At 47.9% G+C, this 17,846-nt stretch overlaps 1 protein-coding gene across 20 annotated transcripts in view; it reads left to right on the forward strand.

Moving 5' to 3' along the window:
- Window positions 1-17,846, forward strand: part of PTPRF (protein tyrosine phosphatase receptor type F) — a 1,173,234-nt gene that overhangs the window by 998,876 nt on the left and 156,512 nt on the right. For all 20 annotated transcript variants that reach the window (XM_075320465.1, XM_075320466.1, XM_075320464.1 and 17 more), the window contains one exon: window positions 6,422-6,567. In XM_075320465.1, the coding sequence (XP_075176580.1) occupies window positions 6,422-6,567 (146 nt within the window). The remainder of the gene's footprint in view (window positions 1-6,421; window positions 6,568-17,846) is intronic.

Here is a 17,846-nt window from a genome sequence, read left to right on the forward strand (position 1 = left end):
TACCTGCGGATCCCTGTTCATACAGCAAAAACAATACTAATATTGGCTGTAATGTGCTTTATGGAGCTCACTTATTCATAGGCATCAAATTATCACAGCAAAAGTGACTTGTAATGCAGTTAGCAGTGATCGGAGCCTGAAAGAAAACCAGCCCGGGATCTCTACAGTCATCTGTCCTCATGTCAGCAATATGGAAGCTATATCTATGCAGGACTAAGCAGTACTTAGGTTACATTTACACGTACCGAACACAACCATTTAACTACCGGCGATCGGCTACAAACATGCATCTCCGCGATCGTCTAGTGCAGTCACGAATGGGGGGGGGTCTGGGATCAGACGGCCACAGCGCATTGTGGATCACAGATCCACTTTAATGCCCACTTGTCATTTACCCAGAGTTGGCGCGTATATAAATCCATCCAGTACTGAAGGGCTTAAGGTTGGTTTCTATCCTGCAGTGAACCTCAGCTGCAGCCACTCACTACTGTGATACATATCCTCACTCCTCTCTATGCCGGCTATAGCTCATACCTTAGCTGATCATGTGGAAGGAACGCGTCCCTACATAGCTGTGGTGTTGTTTCTATTGCAGCTGCGCAGGTTCCTACTGAAGAAACCTAGGATTGCTTTCTGTTATGCCTTACCCAACTTTTGTCTTTCCTACCTCATGTTGTCTTATTGTAGTGGCGAGACTAGCGTCTCGCTGGCACTCACTAGCCAGGGTAAGTTTAGGGCAAGCGAGAGTGAAGGACTCTTCTAGGGATCAGCCTCAGGTGAGTATTAGAAGGGGTCTCCGCTCGCTCTCCCCTCTCCAGCACAATGGCTGACCGTTGTATTGTGTTGCGCTGCTCGCTGGCGGTTTTCCCCTTCCCCAGTGTAACACTACCTAGGTGTTGCCGCTGTGTTGCGCTGTTTGCCAGGAGACCTCTTGGACCTGGTGTTGGCCTATTTAGACAGGCCAGCCTTACTTTTCAATGATCAATAATGTGATCATTCTGTGTTAATAGGACATAATGTTATCTGAACCACATCATGTGGTTGCGGAGGATAATGTGCTGCCGAGATCAGTCTGTTTTATGGTGTGATCGCTTTTCTCATTAACTGCACGTCTGCTGGTCTCATTCATTGGATGATTATGGACGTCATAGACATAAATGTGTTTTACTTTTCTATACGTTGTACTGGGACATTGTGTAGATTGTAAAGGTTCATTTAGACCGTTCCTGGGAACTTTTGTTTCCCTAAATTGGCGAGACTAAATGAGCCTTTATAGTCCCCCACACTGCTCCAGTATATATCGGAGATATAAAACACATTCATGTCTATGATGTCCACACATTAGGTTTATATTTTAAGCATAATACATTTTACTGTACAACGCTTTCTACCTTTGGACCATTGGGTGATTGGGGTCTTCAATTCGATAAGCTTTCAATATCGGCTGTACAAGGAGGGTCATTGACTCCAGCTCAGCTGCATTGTGCATTGGAGCATTCACCTAATGCCTCAACCTCATGGTTGTTCCATTACTAAAATTTCAAAGCTGCCTTTCTTGAAGAATATAATATTACTGTGTAGTGCACTAGATTCTGTGATGGGGCGTTGATCCAGGGGACTCATCTGATTGCTGTATGTGTAGTCTGGAAGGCATTTTTCCCCTAATGTGGAGCCATCTCTCTGCCGCATGGGGTTTTTGCCTTCCTCTGGATCAACATGTTAGTCTATGGGTTAAACTCATTGGACTTAATCTACCTTCAACCTTAAAAAACGATGACCTCAAAGGTCGAGGTTGGTGTTCAGTCTCCTCCACGCTTTGTGCTGCAGCTTCGCTTGTTCAGATTGTCTTCTATATAAGCGTAAGCTCCGCAGGACAGTATGCAGCAAGGAGAGAATGATTCTATACTGCAAGTAGCTTATCCTCCAGTGAAATATACGCGGGTGCTTAATACAATCTCCATCAGATTCCATTCTTATTTTTGTATATTTTTAATTTTACTTTAGTTCCTAAAAATATGGCCTTTATATACAGTACAGACCAAAAGTTTGGACACACCTTCTCATCTCTAGAACAACTATTAGGCTGGGGCCACACGGGGATTACTGCGATCCCCTTGCATGAGACTCGGCTCGTGCTGGCAGTACAGCAGAGCCGAGTGTCATGCGTGTGTCCTTGCAACTGAGGTCCGTTCGTGCGAGCAGACCTCAGCTGCGGGGGGCGGGCCGGCACTCAGGAGGGGAGGGAGGGATTTCTCTCCCTCTCTCCTGCGTAGTCAGCTATAGCCATTCTCGCATTGCACTGGCAGTACACCGGTGTACTGCGAGTGCAGTGCGATTTTTCTCTCGCCCCATTCACTTGAATGGGTGCGAGAGAAAGAGTCTCGGATTACAATCGCAGCATGCTGCGATTGTTTTCTCAGTCCGATTAGGGCTGAGAAAATAATCGCCCATGTGTGCTGACACACAGGCTAGAATTGGTCCGAGTGGAATGCGATGTTTTATCGCACTCCACTCGCACCGATTTTCTCGCCGTGTGGCTTAGCCCTTAAGAGGAGACTTTGTGGAGCAGCCTTCATGGTAAAATAGCTGCTAGGAAACCTCTGCTAAGGACAGTAAACAAGCAGAAGAGACGTGTTTGGGCTAAAGAACACAAGGAATGGACATTAGACCAGTGGAAATCTGTGCTTTGGTCTGATGAGTCCAAATTTGAGATCTTTGGATCCAACCACCGTGTCTTTGTAGAAAAGGTGAACGGATGGACTCTACATGGCTGGTTCCAACCAGGAAGCATGGAGGAGGAGGTGTGATGGTGTGGGGGGTGCTTTGCTGGTGACACTGTTGAGGATTTATTCAAAATTGAAGGCATACTGAACCAGCATGGTTACCACAGCATCTTGCAGCGGCGTGCTATTCCATCCGGTTTGTATTTAGTTGGACCATAATTTATTTTTCAACAGGACAATGACCCCCAAACACACCTCCAGGCTGTGTAAGGGCTATTTGACCAAGAATGAGCGTGATGGGGTGCTACGCCAGATGACCTGGCCTCCAGTCACCAGACCTGAACCCAATCGAGATGGTTTGGGGTGAGCTGTACCCGAGAGTGAAGGCAAAAGAGCCAACAAGTGCTAAGCATCTCTGGGAACTCCTTCAAGACTGTTGGAAGACCATTTCCGGTGACTACCTCTTAAAGCTCATCAAGAGAATGCCAAGAGTGTGCAAAGCAGTAATCAAAGCAAAAGGTGGCTACTCTGAAGAACCTAGAATATAAGACATATTTTCAGTTGTTTCACCCTTTAAGTATTTCATACCACATGCTTCATTCATAGTTTTGATGCCTTCAATGTGAATCTACAATTTTCAGAGTCCTGAAAATAAAGAAAACTCTTTGAATGAGGTGTGTCCAAACTTTTGGTCTGTACTGTACATAGCTACATAGTTTGAAAAAAGACCTAGGTCCATCTAGTTCAACCTTCCTCCACCAATTCTACATTTTGATATGATTATTTATAAACCATTACTAGGACCTATATATGCATCGAGAACTAAGCTCACAAAAAAACGAAGTCCAGATAATAAAGGTAATTTGATTATTCATCCATCTCCCTCATATATCGCCCCATTAAATATCTACACATTTCCCGCTTGTGAGTGTCTTCCAGCGCTTCGAGCAGATTAGCGCTAAGGGTTCCGCATACTGTACACTTCAGCCGCCCCGCGAGTCCACAACGCAGATCGATACTTTTATCACAGCTTGACAGATTTCCATTGATACTTTTCCAGTGATATTGACTGACAGACACCAGCTTCCCTCACCTTGTAAATCCATTAACTGTGCCGCCACCTGGTGCGTGAGCATGACAAGCCGGGACAGCACTCAGGAAGCCCGGATTTAATCCCCGCACAGATAACACGGAGTCATTCACCTCTGTCTGCTCCTGATTCTTTTCTCCGTGACACTTCGATGTCTGTGCTGTCACCGTATGGCTGGTGACAGATTCCCGCTCTGTTTATGGTCCTGTCATTTCACAGACCCCTGAATGATCCCCGATAGATTACTGGTGTCGCTGATAGAAGACTGGTGACATATTTGTTACATTGTAGACACTTGTGACTCTTATTTGACACATTTTCCACCAACTAACTTATGAGGAGCTATGACACACCCGAGACTCGTTGGCTCTGCTCACGACCGCGGCACATGGCTACGTGTAGTTTTAGCTATAATCCAATAAAGGAATTAAATTTTACATCAGGTGCTTGGATTTTATCCACTTTTTAGATCCATAGCCAACTTGTCAGCCTCCACCAGTAAGCTCCATCCATCTAACAATGGAGACGATTGAGATAATGACGATAAAAGAAATGTCACAAGACGTACGACTCCTTATTGAGGGTTTTGACTTGAATTTTCCTTTATTGGTATATTCTTTGCATGGGAGTCAAGAAACACTTCTTTTTTCTCAATGTTAGTTTTCTGAATATATCCATAGAGTCTAATTATCACAAAGAAAACGCTTGCAAAATACGAAAAAGTCAAATCCTAGAATTTGGATCCTTCCGAGACCTAATATACAGGTTTAATTAATGTGATTTTTCTCACCTCATATAAAAAGCAAGACTTAAATAGATGCTTATCATGAAGTATTGAAATAAATTGAATATCATTTTCCAAAATAGAAAGTGCAATATTGTGTATGCAGCTTCTATACTTAGTCCATAATGTTTAGACAATAAGGGGCACACAGGACATGCTTTTTTTTTTGCATTATGGAAGATGTCCTGGTCTTTAACAGCACTGGTGATGGAGGAGCAAAACGTTATTTTTTTCGGCTGTATCTCTATGCAACTAATCCGTGGGGTCATCTGTGCCATACAAAGATTGGGTTTAACACTAGAAGTCCCAGAGAGGGGTCATTTGACATTTCTACCATTGAAACCCTATGGAGCTCGAAATTCCTGGGACTTCTAGTGTTAGAGAATCTGATAGCAGGTTTTTGCAATGTAATATAAAAGCAGCATGAAGTAGGAGCAGAGAGTCTAATCAGTGATATGTCACTTATTGTACTTCTTGGTGCAGTTTTCATAAAATCCCTGTTTTCTCTGCTGTAGATGTAGCAGGGCTTAGCATAAGGGGCTGTGTATAACCCCGCCCACATTCCTGATTGGCTGCTTCCTGTGTACACTGCATTGTCAGCAAGCTGCCACTCAATGGGAGGCGGAGTTACAATGATTAGCCTGACTTGTCTGCACACAGCATCTAGTCCTGCAGTGCTAATCTCCTGCTGGTAAAACACTGATGTTTGTTACAAGTAATGAAGGAAGGCTGAAGGGGGGCAGCAGAGATTGAACAATGGAAATATACACTGACGAAGGAGGGGAAGGGGCAAATTTGATGAGTGATAGATATTTGGTTGATAAACTGTAGAGACTGTCATTTGCTATTTTGATTTGTTGACCCCTATTTTCTTCATTCTGTACCCTATGTTACTATTTCAAGAAAATTAAAATTTGGTTTAAAAAAAAAAAAAATAACAACAAAAAAACACTGATTGTATCCAAACTACAACACACAACCTAATAAGTGACAAATCCCTGGAGTATCTACCTTTACATTATTAAGTCCTCAGATTAAATGATTCCCTTTAAATGAAAGCTCTCCACACTGTGAGTGTAAATAAAAAAAAAATATTCTTTTAATCATTGGAAGTTATTTGTGATCATTAATTAGCTAACAACGCTTCAGCTATGTGTGAATGAGGACAGCTGATGTGTTTTATCAAGAACAAATTGTTCTTAAGGGAAGGTTGGAAAGTGCAGCGCAGGAGAAGTCTGGAGGTGTGCGAGCGAGGAGGTCAGATGAGAGCAGCGCAGCATTGCAGGAGTGCGGATCTCCAGTCAACCTGTGTGCGGCAGAAGGATCAGGGAGAAGATGTGTCACCCAGGAATAAATGTGACTATAGGGAATGTGGAAAGGCCAGCAAATAATATATACAGGTATCTGTAGAGTTTAGATATGATATGAAAACCCTGATGATGTGTGACCTGAAATGACCACTGTGTAGGAGCCAAGACGCAATGGATTCCCAGTCCGGAATAACTGGCTGATAACACAGAACAGTTGCGGGAGCTCATCTTTTCTGATGGGCTACATAAAGTAGTGTTACAGCCTGGAAACTTTGACATTTATACCGGTGAATGTCTTTGGTGTCCTCCCTATAAGACAGCTTGTGCCTCTGTTTTACTGTCTCATTAAGCTCCATTCGCAGTGGGCGACAGCGTGTTCGTTTCTGTGTTTATGGCAGAGCAGACGTCCACATTGTCGGCCGCCAGTTAGCTCTGGTTTACAGTGACCATGTAAATGGGGTAATAAGCGTCCTGTGGTGGCGTGCCTAATGTCTTTTTTTTTCTTTTTCTGCAGGTGAGCCGGTCTTTATCCGGAAGCCGGATGACCAGATTGGAATATCAGGTGGCGTCGCCTCCTTTGTGTGCCAGGCCACAGGAGATCCAAAGCCAAGAATCACCTGGATGAAGAAGGGGAAAAAAGTGAGCTCCCAGCGCTTCGAGGTAAGAGCCAGAGCCTTTCCCACCCCGTCCCCTCTGTCTGTCAGGCTGTGGGCCCTGATGCGGGAAAGCTAATGAGATCATTTACGGTGAAACAGAATGTGATCTCCATCCTCAGCCATGTAATGTTCCGCCATCTCCATCCCTCCTGTAACGAGAGTCTGCACGCCCCTCTGCTGTCATCCCTGGCAATGAGGACGGGTCACTCTGCTCTCTCTGTATCACTGATAAGCAAATAGCTTCTCTTCATATCAAATTAGAATTGTTCGCCGCGTTTCCAGGCGCAAAGATTTAATGGGTGGAATTGAAATAATTGTATCAGGCGCTATTATGGAATGAAAGGGAAGATGGAGCCGAAGTGAGAAGAGGAATTAGTTTCTTTGTATCAGATGTACTACCTCTGCCTTGCCGGCTTTGTCTCTGACTGTCTCATTATTTGCAGCCCGTTCCTTTAGAATAAAAAATAAAATTATTCACGTTTTGCTGTGTTCCAAGCTCCTGCACACGACAGACGATCTAGTTACAGGGATTTTAGTGCGTTTATTCCAAGAATATCGATATTGTAGTGCTATTTGATTTGATTCACACGAGACTTCTGCTTTCCAATGATTTTATTATTCCAGTTATTATATTTTAAAGGTAAAAGATCTTAGACCAGGTCCAGACTGCGTCCAAAGGCCAAATATAGCGTATATGTCGTCTGAGCTTTTCTAACATATACCGTAGTGTAGCTATAGAAGTGTACAGAACAGACGTACTCCGTCTTGATTTTCAATGTTTGTCACTATTAATTTAGTTTTTTTTTATTAGTACTAGAAAGTATCGTTTTCTGCACTTTGTGTATGTTTTTTTTCACATGTATGCATTAACTTTATGTCAGCTTGAAAGGTGGAAGTATTCAACTGTATATGTAAGGCTGCTTTCACACTTCCGTTGTTTTGCATCAGTTGCAATCCGTTGTGTGACTGATGCAACGGATGCGTTGCAGGTAGTGGCACAACTGATGTGATCGATGCTGCAAAAAAAATCCGTTATTTTTTGGGTTTTTTTTTACTGTTTTACCAGCAGCTGGCTATTGTGAATGATCAGCTGATCACCCGGCGGCCGGACGATCAGCTGATCGTTCACAGTAGCCAGCAGACGGGAGATCAGCTGATCATTCATAGTAGCCGGCCACCGGGTGATCAGCTGATCGTTCACAAAAGCCACCGCCGTCCGATCAGCTGATCGTTCACAAAAGCCACCGCCGTCCGATCAGCTGATTGTTCACAAAAGCCACTGCCGTCTGATCAGCTGATCGTTCACAAAAGCCGGCTGCCGAGAGAGAGCGAGACATTGATTTCAATGATTAAACATAACAGCTGAGCATGCGCAGTGAAAACAAAAGGATTCCGTTGCTCAAAAAACGTTACACTCTGCGTTCCTGCCGCCCGTCGGTCAGTCGTTCTACGATTGATCCGTCATGCGGCGGATGCAACGCAGGGCCATCGGTCGCAATCCATCGTCCATACAAGTCTATGGGGAAAAAACGGATTCCTGCAAAATATTTTGCAGGATACCCTATTCCCTCAAGGCGACGGATTGCAACTGATGCAAAACGACGCAAGTGTGAAAGCAGCCTAAGAAGTTTTTGCCTTTTGTGGCGTATAAGTTAAAGGGAACCTGTCAGGTACAATGTGCACCCAGAACCGCGAGCAGTTCTGGGTGTATATTTCTAATCCCTGCCTATCCATCCCTGTATCTAGTTGCATAGATAAAGAGATCTTTAGAAAAAATATTTTTAAAGATCGTGTATGATATGCTAATGAGGGCAGGGACTAGTTGCAAGGGCGTTCCTGCGCTCATTTCGCCCTGTTAGCATGGCAGCATGTCCACAGGAGCAAGCTAACATGCTATTCAATGCCCACTGCCCAGCGCCATCATCGGCAGTGATGCATGTACTTGTGTCCATTGCATTGCCTCACAACACTGGGCATAGGGTCAGTGCACATGAACATAAGTCCCTGGAACTTCAGGCACTACTTCAGTTTGAAGCCTGGACGCCTACATCCAGCTTCATAATGCACATGACCGGAAGTCTGGGGATCATGTGCACTGAGGCGAAATCCAGCGTCTGGTGCAGTGGCAGCAGAGGTGAGCGCGACCATGCCTCTGACACTGCGCATTCATTAGCATGTTAGCACGCCCACAGGGACGTGCTTACATGCTAAGGGGGCCGACTAGCCAAGGGAAGTAACACCTTTGCGACCAGTCCCTGGCTTCATTAGCATATAATGAAGAATCTTTAGAAATACTTTTCTTCGGCGCTCCATTGGGAGACCCAGACGATTGGGTGTATAGCACTGCCTCCGGAGGCCACACAAAGCATTACACTAAAAAGTGTAAGGCCCCTCCCCTTCTGGCTATACACCCCCCGTGGGATCACGGGCTGCTCAGTTTTCAAGCTTTGTGCGAAGGAGGTCAGACATCCACGCATAGCTCCACTGTTTAGTCAGCAGTAGCTGCTGACTATATCGGATGGAAGAAAAGAGGGCCCATATAGGGCCCCCAGCATGCTCCCTTCTCACCCCATTCCTATTGGCGGTGTTTGTTAAGGTTGAGGTACCCATTGCGGGTACGGAGGCTGGAGCCCACATGCTGCTTTCCTTCCCCATCCCCCTGAGGGGCTCTGAGGAAGTGGGATCTTACCGGCCCCCAAGCCCTGAGGCCGGGCTCCATCCACAGACCCGTAGAACCTGCTGGATACGGAGCGGGGTACCATTCAGGGACAAGGCCCTGCAACATTCAGGTACTCTGTGTCTCCGTATGGACAGGCCGCGCACACTCCAGACTTGCTGGGTGTGCTAGTGCGCCGGGGACAGTAGCGCTGCGCGCTGGGGTTACAGTCACTGCAGTTTCTCTGAGGGACTTTATGTGTTGGGGACTGCCGCGCCGACCGCCCCTGGAGCGGCGGCGCGGCTGAGACTTGTGGTGCGCCGGGGACTTAGCGCCGACCGTGCTTTTACGACGGCGGCGCTTATAAATCTAGTCCCCGGCTTTTGCGGCCTAGCTCCGCTTCGTTCCCGCCCCCACCCTGTCAATCAGGGCAAGGGAGAGACGCTGTACGATGGTCAGCGCCGAGGGCTGGAGTCTTATTTACATACTCCAGCCCTCTCACTGGGCACAGTGGGACGCCAGTTCCCGCTCTTTGTCTGCAGCACGCCCAGGGCCCGCCCCTCTCCACAGGACGCCGGCAGCCATTCCTACATGAAGTCTGGCTGGAGAACGGACACAGGCTCTGGGAGACCCAGACAAGGGATTTCTGGCGACCACACACCCGCGTTAAGCGGGCGGTAAGCAGCACATTAGTGCTGGCCCCACTAGTGCCACAGTGTTATATTGGTGTATTTTTTTCTCTATACCATATATATATATATATATTGCACTGTAAGGTCGCTTCTTGGCTGTATACCCTATATTGCTCTGAGGAGACGACAACATGTCATCCGCAAAACGCAAGGGTGCCAAGACACAGGCTGTATACGCTGCTTGTGCCGCTTGTGGGGCTGATCTACCGGCAGGTTCCAAAGACCCCCATTGTGTGCAATGTTCGGTCCCTGTGCCACTTCGTCAGCCGGAGTCTATGGTGGTAGTGGCCCAGGCAGAGTCACCGGTGAACCCTGTCCCGGTGACGGGGACAGAGTTTGCAGTTTTTGCTGACAAGATGTCTGTCACTATGACAAAAATCCTAGAGACCTTGCAAGCCAGGCCAATTACTCAGACCATGGACACTGCTGCGTCAATGTTCCCCGGTCCCCCTCAGTTGGAGTTAATCCGTGCTTCAAGGGGGTCCCAGGCATCTCAGGCTGAAGGCTCTGACTCAGATGACAGTCCCAGGCAGCCTAAGCGAGCTCGCTGGGAGAGACCCTCCACGTCATCACGCTGGTCAGGGTCTCAGCGAGACGAGTCTCTGTATGATGAGACAGAGGAGGGTGGTCAGGAGTCTAATCCTGAGACCGCTCTCAATCTGGATACTCCTGATGGTGACGCCATGGTAAATGACCTTATAGCGGCCATCAATAGACTGTTGGATATTTCTCCCCCAGCCCCTTCAGCAGAAGAGGCAGCTGCACAGCAGGAGAAGTTCCATTTCAGGTATCCCAAGCGTAAACTGAGTACTTTTCTGGACCACGCTGACTTCAGAGAATCAGTCCAGAAACACCATGCTTATCCAGACAAGCGTTTCTCCAAACGTCTTAAGGATACACGTTATCCCTTTCCCCCTGACGTGGTCAAACGCTGGACCCAGTGTCCAAAGGTGGATCCCCCAATCTCCAGGCTTGCGGCTAGATCCATAGTTGCAGTGGAGGATGGGGCTTCACTTAAAGATGCCAATGACAGACAGATGGACCTTTGGTTGAAATCTGTCTATGAAGCTATCGGCGCGTCGTTTGCTCCAGCATTCGCAGCCGTGTGGGCACTCCAAGCTATTTCAGCTGGTCTGGCACAGGTGGACTCTATCATACGTCCAGCAGTGCCGAAAGTGGAGTCCTTAACTTCGCAAATGTCTGCGTTTGCGACCTATGCTATCAACGCTATCCTGGACTCTACGAGCCGTACCTCAATGGCGTCTGCCAACTCGGTGGTTTTGCGCAGAGCCTTGTGGTTAAAAGAATGGAAAGCGGATTCTGCTTCCAAAAAATGTTTAACCAGCTTGCCACTATCTGTAGACAGACTGTTTGGTGAGCAATTGGCTGAAATCATTAAACAATCCAAGGGTAAAGACTCCTCCTTACCCCAGCCCAGATCAAGCAAACCTCAACAAAGGAGGTGGCAGTCGAGGTTTCGGTCCTTTCGAGGCTCCGGCAAGGCCCAATCCTCCTCGTCCAAAGGGACTCAGAAGGAGCAAAGGGGCTCAGATTCCTGGCGGGCTCACTCACGCCCCAAGAAAGCAACCGGAGGAACCGCTTCCAAGGCGGCTGCCTCATGACTTTCGGCCTCCTCCCTCCGCATCCTCGGTCGGTGGCAGGCTCTCCCGCTTTTGCGACATTTGGCTGCCACAGGTCAAGGACCGGTGGGTAACAGACATTTTGTCTCACGGGTACAGGATAGAGTTCAGTTCTCGTCCTCCGCCTCGGTTCTTCAGAACTTCCCCACATCCCGACCGAGCAGATGCTCTTCTGCAGGCGGTGGGCTCACTAAGAGCAGAAGGAGTGGTGATCCCTGTTCCTCTTCAGGAACAAGGGCAAGGTTTTTACTCCAATCTCTTCGTGGTTCCAAAAAAGGACGGCTCGTTCCGTCCTGTTCTGGACCTAAAGCTGCTCAACAAGCATGTGAACGCCAGGCGGTTCCGGATGGAATCCCTCCGCTCCGTCATTGCCTCAATGTCTCAAGGAGATTTCCTTGCATCAATAGACATCAAAGATGCTTATCTCCACGTGCCGATTGCTACAGAGCACCAACGTTTTCTACGTTTTGTGATAGGACACGAACATCTCCAGTTCGTAGCTCTGCCATTTGGTCTGGCGACAGCCCCACGGGTTTTCACCAAGGTCATGGCGGCAGTGGTACCAGTCTTGCACTCCCAGGGACACTCGGTGATCCCTTACTTGGACGATCTACTTGTCAAAGCACCCTCTCAAGAGGCATGCCAACACAGCCTGAATGTTGCGCTGGAGACTCTCCAGACTTTCGGGTGGATCATCAACTTTTCAAAGTCAAATCTGTCACCGGCTCAATCACTAACGTATCTTGGCATGGAGTTTCATACTCTCTCAGCGATAGTGAAGCTTCCGCTGGACAAGCAGCGGTCACTACAGACAGGGGTACAGTCTCTCCTTCATGGTCAGTCGCACTCCTTAAGGCGCCTCATGCACTTCCTAGGGAAGATGGTGGCAGCAATGGAGGCAGTCCCGTTTGCACAGTTTCATCTGCACCCACTTCAATGGGACATTCTCCGCCAATGGGACGGGAGGTCAACTTCCCTGGACAGGAAAGTCTCCCTTTCCCAGACGGCCAAGGACTCTCTGCAATGGTGGCTTCTTCCCACCTCATTATCACAGGGAAGATCATTCCTGCCCCATCCTGGGCAGTGGTCACGACAGACGCGAGTCTGTCAGGGTGGGGAGCAGTTTTTCTCCACCACAGGGCTCAAGGGACGTGGACTCAGCAGGAGTCCACCCTTCAGATCAATGTTCTGGAAATCAGGGCAGTGTATCTAGCCCTACTAGCCTTCCAGCAGTGGCTGGAAGGAAAGCAGATCCGAATTCAGTCGGACAACTCCACAGCGGTGGCATACATCAACCACCAGGGAGGGACACGCAGTCGGCAAGCCTTCCAGGACGTCCGGCGGATTCTGTTGTGGGTGGAGGACAGAGCATCCACCATATCAGCGGTTCACATCCCGGGCGTAGAAAACTGGGAAGCAGACTTCCTCAGTCGCCAGGGTATGGACGCAGGGGAATGGTCCCTTCACCCGGACGTGTTTCAGGAAATCTGTCGCCGCTAAGGGGTGCCGGATGTCGACCTAATGGCGTCGCGGCACAACAACAAGGTCCCGACGTTCATGGCACGGTCTCGCGATCAAAGAGCTCTGGCGGCAGACGCCTTAGTGCAAGATTGGTCGCAGTTCCGGCTCCCTTATGTGTTCCCACCTCTGGCACTCTTGCCCAGAGTGCTACGCAAGATCAGATCCGATTGCAGCCGCGTCATACTCGTCGCCCCAGACTGGCCGAGAAGGTCGTGGTACCCGGATCTGTGGCATCTCACGGTCGGCCAACCGTGGGCACTACCAGACCGACCAGACTTACTGTCCCAAGGGCCGTTTTTCCATCGGAATTCTGCGGCCCTGAACCTGACTGTGTGGCCATTGAGTCCTGGATCCTAGCGTCTTCAGGATTATCCCAAGGAGTCGTTGCCACCATGAGACAGGCTAGGAAGTCCACTTCTGCTAAGATCTACCACAGAACGTGGAGGATTTTCTTATCCTGGTGCTCTGCACAAGGAGTATCCCCCTGGCCATTCGCGTTACCTACTTTTCTTTCCTTCCTGCAATCTGGGTTGGAAAAGGGCTTGTCGCTCGGCTCCCTTAAAGGGCAAGTCTCGGCACTATCCGTGTTTTTTCAGAAGCGTCTAGCACGACTTTCTCAGGTGCGCACGTTCCTGCAGGGGGTTTGTCATATCGTCCCTCCGTACAGACGGCCGTTAGATCCATGGGATCTAAACAGGGTACTAGTTGCCCTCCAGAAGCCGCCCTTGGGGCCTCTGAAGGATGTTTCACTTTCACGACTCTCACAGAAAGTGGCCTTTCTGGTAGCGGTCACGTCTCTTCGGAGAGTGTCTGAGCTAGCAGCGCTGTCATCCAAGGCTCCCTTCCTGGTGTTCCACCAGGACAAGGTAGTGCTGCGTCCCATTCAGGAGTTTCTCCCTAAGGTGGTATCCTCTTTTCATCTTAATCAGGATATTTCCTTACCTTCCTTTTATCCTCATCCAGTTCATCGGTATGAAAAGGATTTGCATTTGCTAGATCTGGTGAGAGCACTCAGAATCTACATTTCCCGCACGGCGCCCCTGCGCCGCTCGGATGCACTCTTTGTCCTTGTCGCTGGTAAGCGCAAAGGGTCGCAAGCTTCCAAATCCACCCTGGCTCGATGGATCAAAGAACCAATTCTTGAAGCCTACCGTTCTGCTGGGCTTCCGGTTCCATCAGGGCTGAAGGCCCACTCTACCAGAGCCGTGGGTGCGTCCTGGGCGTTACGACACCAGGCTACGGCTCAACAGGTGTGCCAGGCAGCTACCTGGTCGAGTCTGCACACTTTCACCAAACATTATCAGGTGCATACTTATGCTTCGGCGGACGCCAGCCTAGGTAGAAGAGTCCTGCAGGCGGCAGTTACCTCCCCGTAGGGGAAGGCTGTCTTTGCAGCTCTAACATGAGGTATTTCTTTACCCACCCAGGGACTGCTTTTGGACGTCCCAATCGTCTGGGTCTCCCAATGGAGCGCCGAAGAAGAAGGGAATTTTGTTACTTACCGTAAATTCCTTTTCTTCTAGCTCCTATTGGGAGACCCAGCACCCGCCCTGTTGTCCTTCGGGATTGTTGGGTTTTTTTCGGGTACACATGTTGTTCATGTTGAACGGTTTTCAGTTCTCCGATGTTACTTCGGAGTGAATTTGTTTAAACCAGTTATTGGCTTTCCTCCTTCTTGCTTTAGCACTAAAACTGAGCAGCCCGTGATCCCACGGGGGGTGTATAGCCAGAAGGGGAGGGGCCTTACACTTTTTAGTGTAATGCTTTGTGTGGCCTCCGGAGGCAGTGCTATACACCCAATCGTCTGGGTCTCCCAATAGGAGCTAGAAGAAAAGGAATTTACGGTAAGTAACAAAATTCCCTTTTTTCTTAAGATCTCTTAATCTATGCAACTAGATACAGGGACGGTTAGGCAGGGAATAGCAATATACACCCAGAACTGCTCTTGGTTCTTGGTGCCTATTGGACCTGACAGGTTCCCTTTAAGTCACTTCTCTACAAAACTTTGAACTAATACAAATTGATTTTGTAGCCACTAGAAGATCCCTTCCTACCAGCGCTTCAGTTACTCTTGGGAGGAGACCGGAAACACCTCTGCAGGACCAGCCGTTGAGAAAAATATTGTTTTTTGCCTTGTTTAATCATTTAAAAACACGAAAATCATTTGTTCAACCAAATGCTCCAAAATCTACTGCAACATATTTAGAATTTGCATCAGATTTTTAAGGAATGTCATCAACAATAAAGAAAAAAAAAGCTAATTAAAAAAACTTATGTGGCTTTTGGATGTGTATGTTTTCCATCTAAAGCTTCAACACAATTTGGAAATTGAGTTACTTGACAGAAAACATCAGCTATTTGCTGCCATTACTGGGTAGAAGGATGTGGAATGAATTCTGTCTGCAGCAAGGTCCACAACTGTAAGCAAGTGTCGCTGACAATTCTACTGATTTGTAGATTTTCTATTGCAAGGAGGAAGAAAAACTCACCTGTAGCCAGAATCCACAAATATAGATATTGGTATATAGAGAGTAAAGTCCCCGTTACACACAACGACGTATCTAACGATATATCGCCGGGCTCACGGATTCCGTGACGCACATCCGGCATCGTTAGCGACGTCGTTGCATATGACACGCACGAACGACCGTTAACGATGGAAAATACTCACCAAATCGTCCCTCGTTGACACGTCGTTCATTTTCAAAATATCGTTGATTGTTGAGGACGCAGGTTGTTCGTCGTTCCCGTGGCAGCACACATCGCTATGTGTGACACCTCGGGAACGACGAACTACAGCTTACCTGCGGCCGCCGGCAATGAGGAAGGAAGGAGGTGGGCGGGATGTTACGGCCGCTCATCTCCGCCCCTCCGCTTCTATTGGGCGGCCGCTTAGTGACGCCGCACGAACCGCCCCCTTAGAAAGTAGGCGGTTTGCCGGCCACAGCGACGTCGCTAGGCAGGTAAGTCCGTGTGACTGCTCCGAACGATATTGTGCGCCACGGGCAGCGATTTGCCCGGGATGCACAACCGACGGGGGCGGGTATGCTCGCTAGCAATATCGCTAAGATGGATATATTGTCTGCCTCTCATTCTATCAAGAATAGGTTAAACAGTTGTCCGGGGTTTTCACATTGATGACGCGTACGGCACCACCGCAGATCAGCTGTTCCCGGTGTTATCCGGAATTGCATCGTTGTGGCAATGCACAGCTCTGTAAACTGTCCAGTGGCCGCGGCTGGATATTACATATCAGCCCCCTATTTTAAATCAGTAGAGGGTAGATGTTCAGTACCTGGCTACGGCCACTATTCCGTCAACGGAGCTGTGCACAGCGCCACAACGAAGCAATTCCGGCCAACACCAGGAACGGCTGATTGGGGGGCTAGCTCCTAGAGATATAATACGGGTTAGATCCGGCTCGACTGCTCGGACTAGGTGCTATAGGGTAAAATAGGAACTGATCAATAGATAAAACCCCAGCACACAAAGGAAATAGGGTGAACCTTGACAACAGTAACACCACCGTTTCGGCACTTACGCCTTTCTCCAGGTTGTTATGTAATGCAAAGATACAAGATTGCGCAGGTCACAACGAACGACCGTCTTAGAGAATGGACGCTGTTACAGAGGATTCTCCAGGCAACTCCTGCAGGCGCTCCTTCCTCTACCTTCTTTTCCTGCCCTACCCCCACATCACCACCGTGATACTGATTACTGCGAAATGTGAGACACCTTGTCCATTCTCTAAGATGGTTGTCCGTTGTGACCCGCGCAATCTTGTATCTTTGCATTACACAACAACCTTGAGAAAGGCGTAAGTGCCGAAACGGTGTTAAGGGTGCTTTACACGCTACGACATTGCTAGTGATGGCACCCGTCCACGTCGCTGTTTCGTCATGGGGGTGATCGCTGCCGTAGCAAACAATATCGCTATGGCAGCGTCACACGCACATACCTGCTTAGCAACGTCGCTGGAGACACCCAACAATCTCTCTTTTAACCCCTTCAGCCCCCGGGCACTTTCCGTTTTTGCGTTTTTGTTTTTTTGCTCCCCTTCTTCCGTGAGGCGTAACATTTTTATTTTTCCATCAATCTTGCCATATGAGGGCTTGTTTTTTGCGGGACGAGTTGTACTTTTAAATGAAACCATAAGTTTTACCATATAGTGTACTGGAAAACGGCAAAAAAATTCCAAGTGCGGAAAAATTGCAAAAAAAGTGTGATCGTACAATAGTTTTTGGGATATTTTATTCACTGTGTTCACTATATGGTAAAACTGAGGTATCTATGTGATGCCTCAGGTCGGTGCGAGTTTGTAGACACCAAACATGTATAGGTTTACTTGTATCTAAGGGGTTAAAAAAAATTCACAAGTTTGTCCAATAAAAGTGGCGCACGTTTTGCGCCATTTTCCGAAACACGTAGCGTTCTTATTTTTAAGGATCTATGGCTCAGTGATGGCTTATTTTTTGCGTCTCGAGCTGACGTTTATAATGGTACAACTTTTGCGCAGATGCTACGTTTTGATCGCCTGTTATTGCATTTTGCGTAACACTTGCGGCGACCAAAAAACGTAATTTTGGCGTTTGGAATTTTTTTGCAACTACGCCGTTTACCAATCAGATTAATTGATTTTATATTTTGATAGATCGGGCATTTCTGAACGCGGCGATACCAAATATGTGTATATTTATTTATTTTTTTAACCCTTTAATTTTCAATGGGGGGAAAGGGGGGTGATTTGAACTTTTAGGTTTTTTGTTTTTTTTTT

This window comes from Anomaloglossus baeobatrachus, chromosome 8, assembly GCF_048569485.1.
Source record: "Anomaloglossus baeobatrachus isolate aAnoBae1 chromosome 8, aAnoBae1.hap1, whole genome shotgun sequence".
NCBI classification, from domain to species: domain Eukaryota; kingdom Metazoa; phylum Chordata; class Amphibia; order Anura; family Aromobatidae; genus Anomaloglossus; species Anomaloglossus baeobatrachus.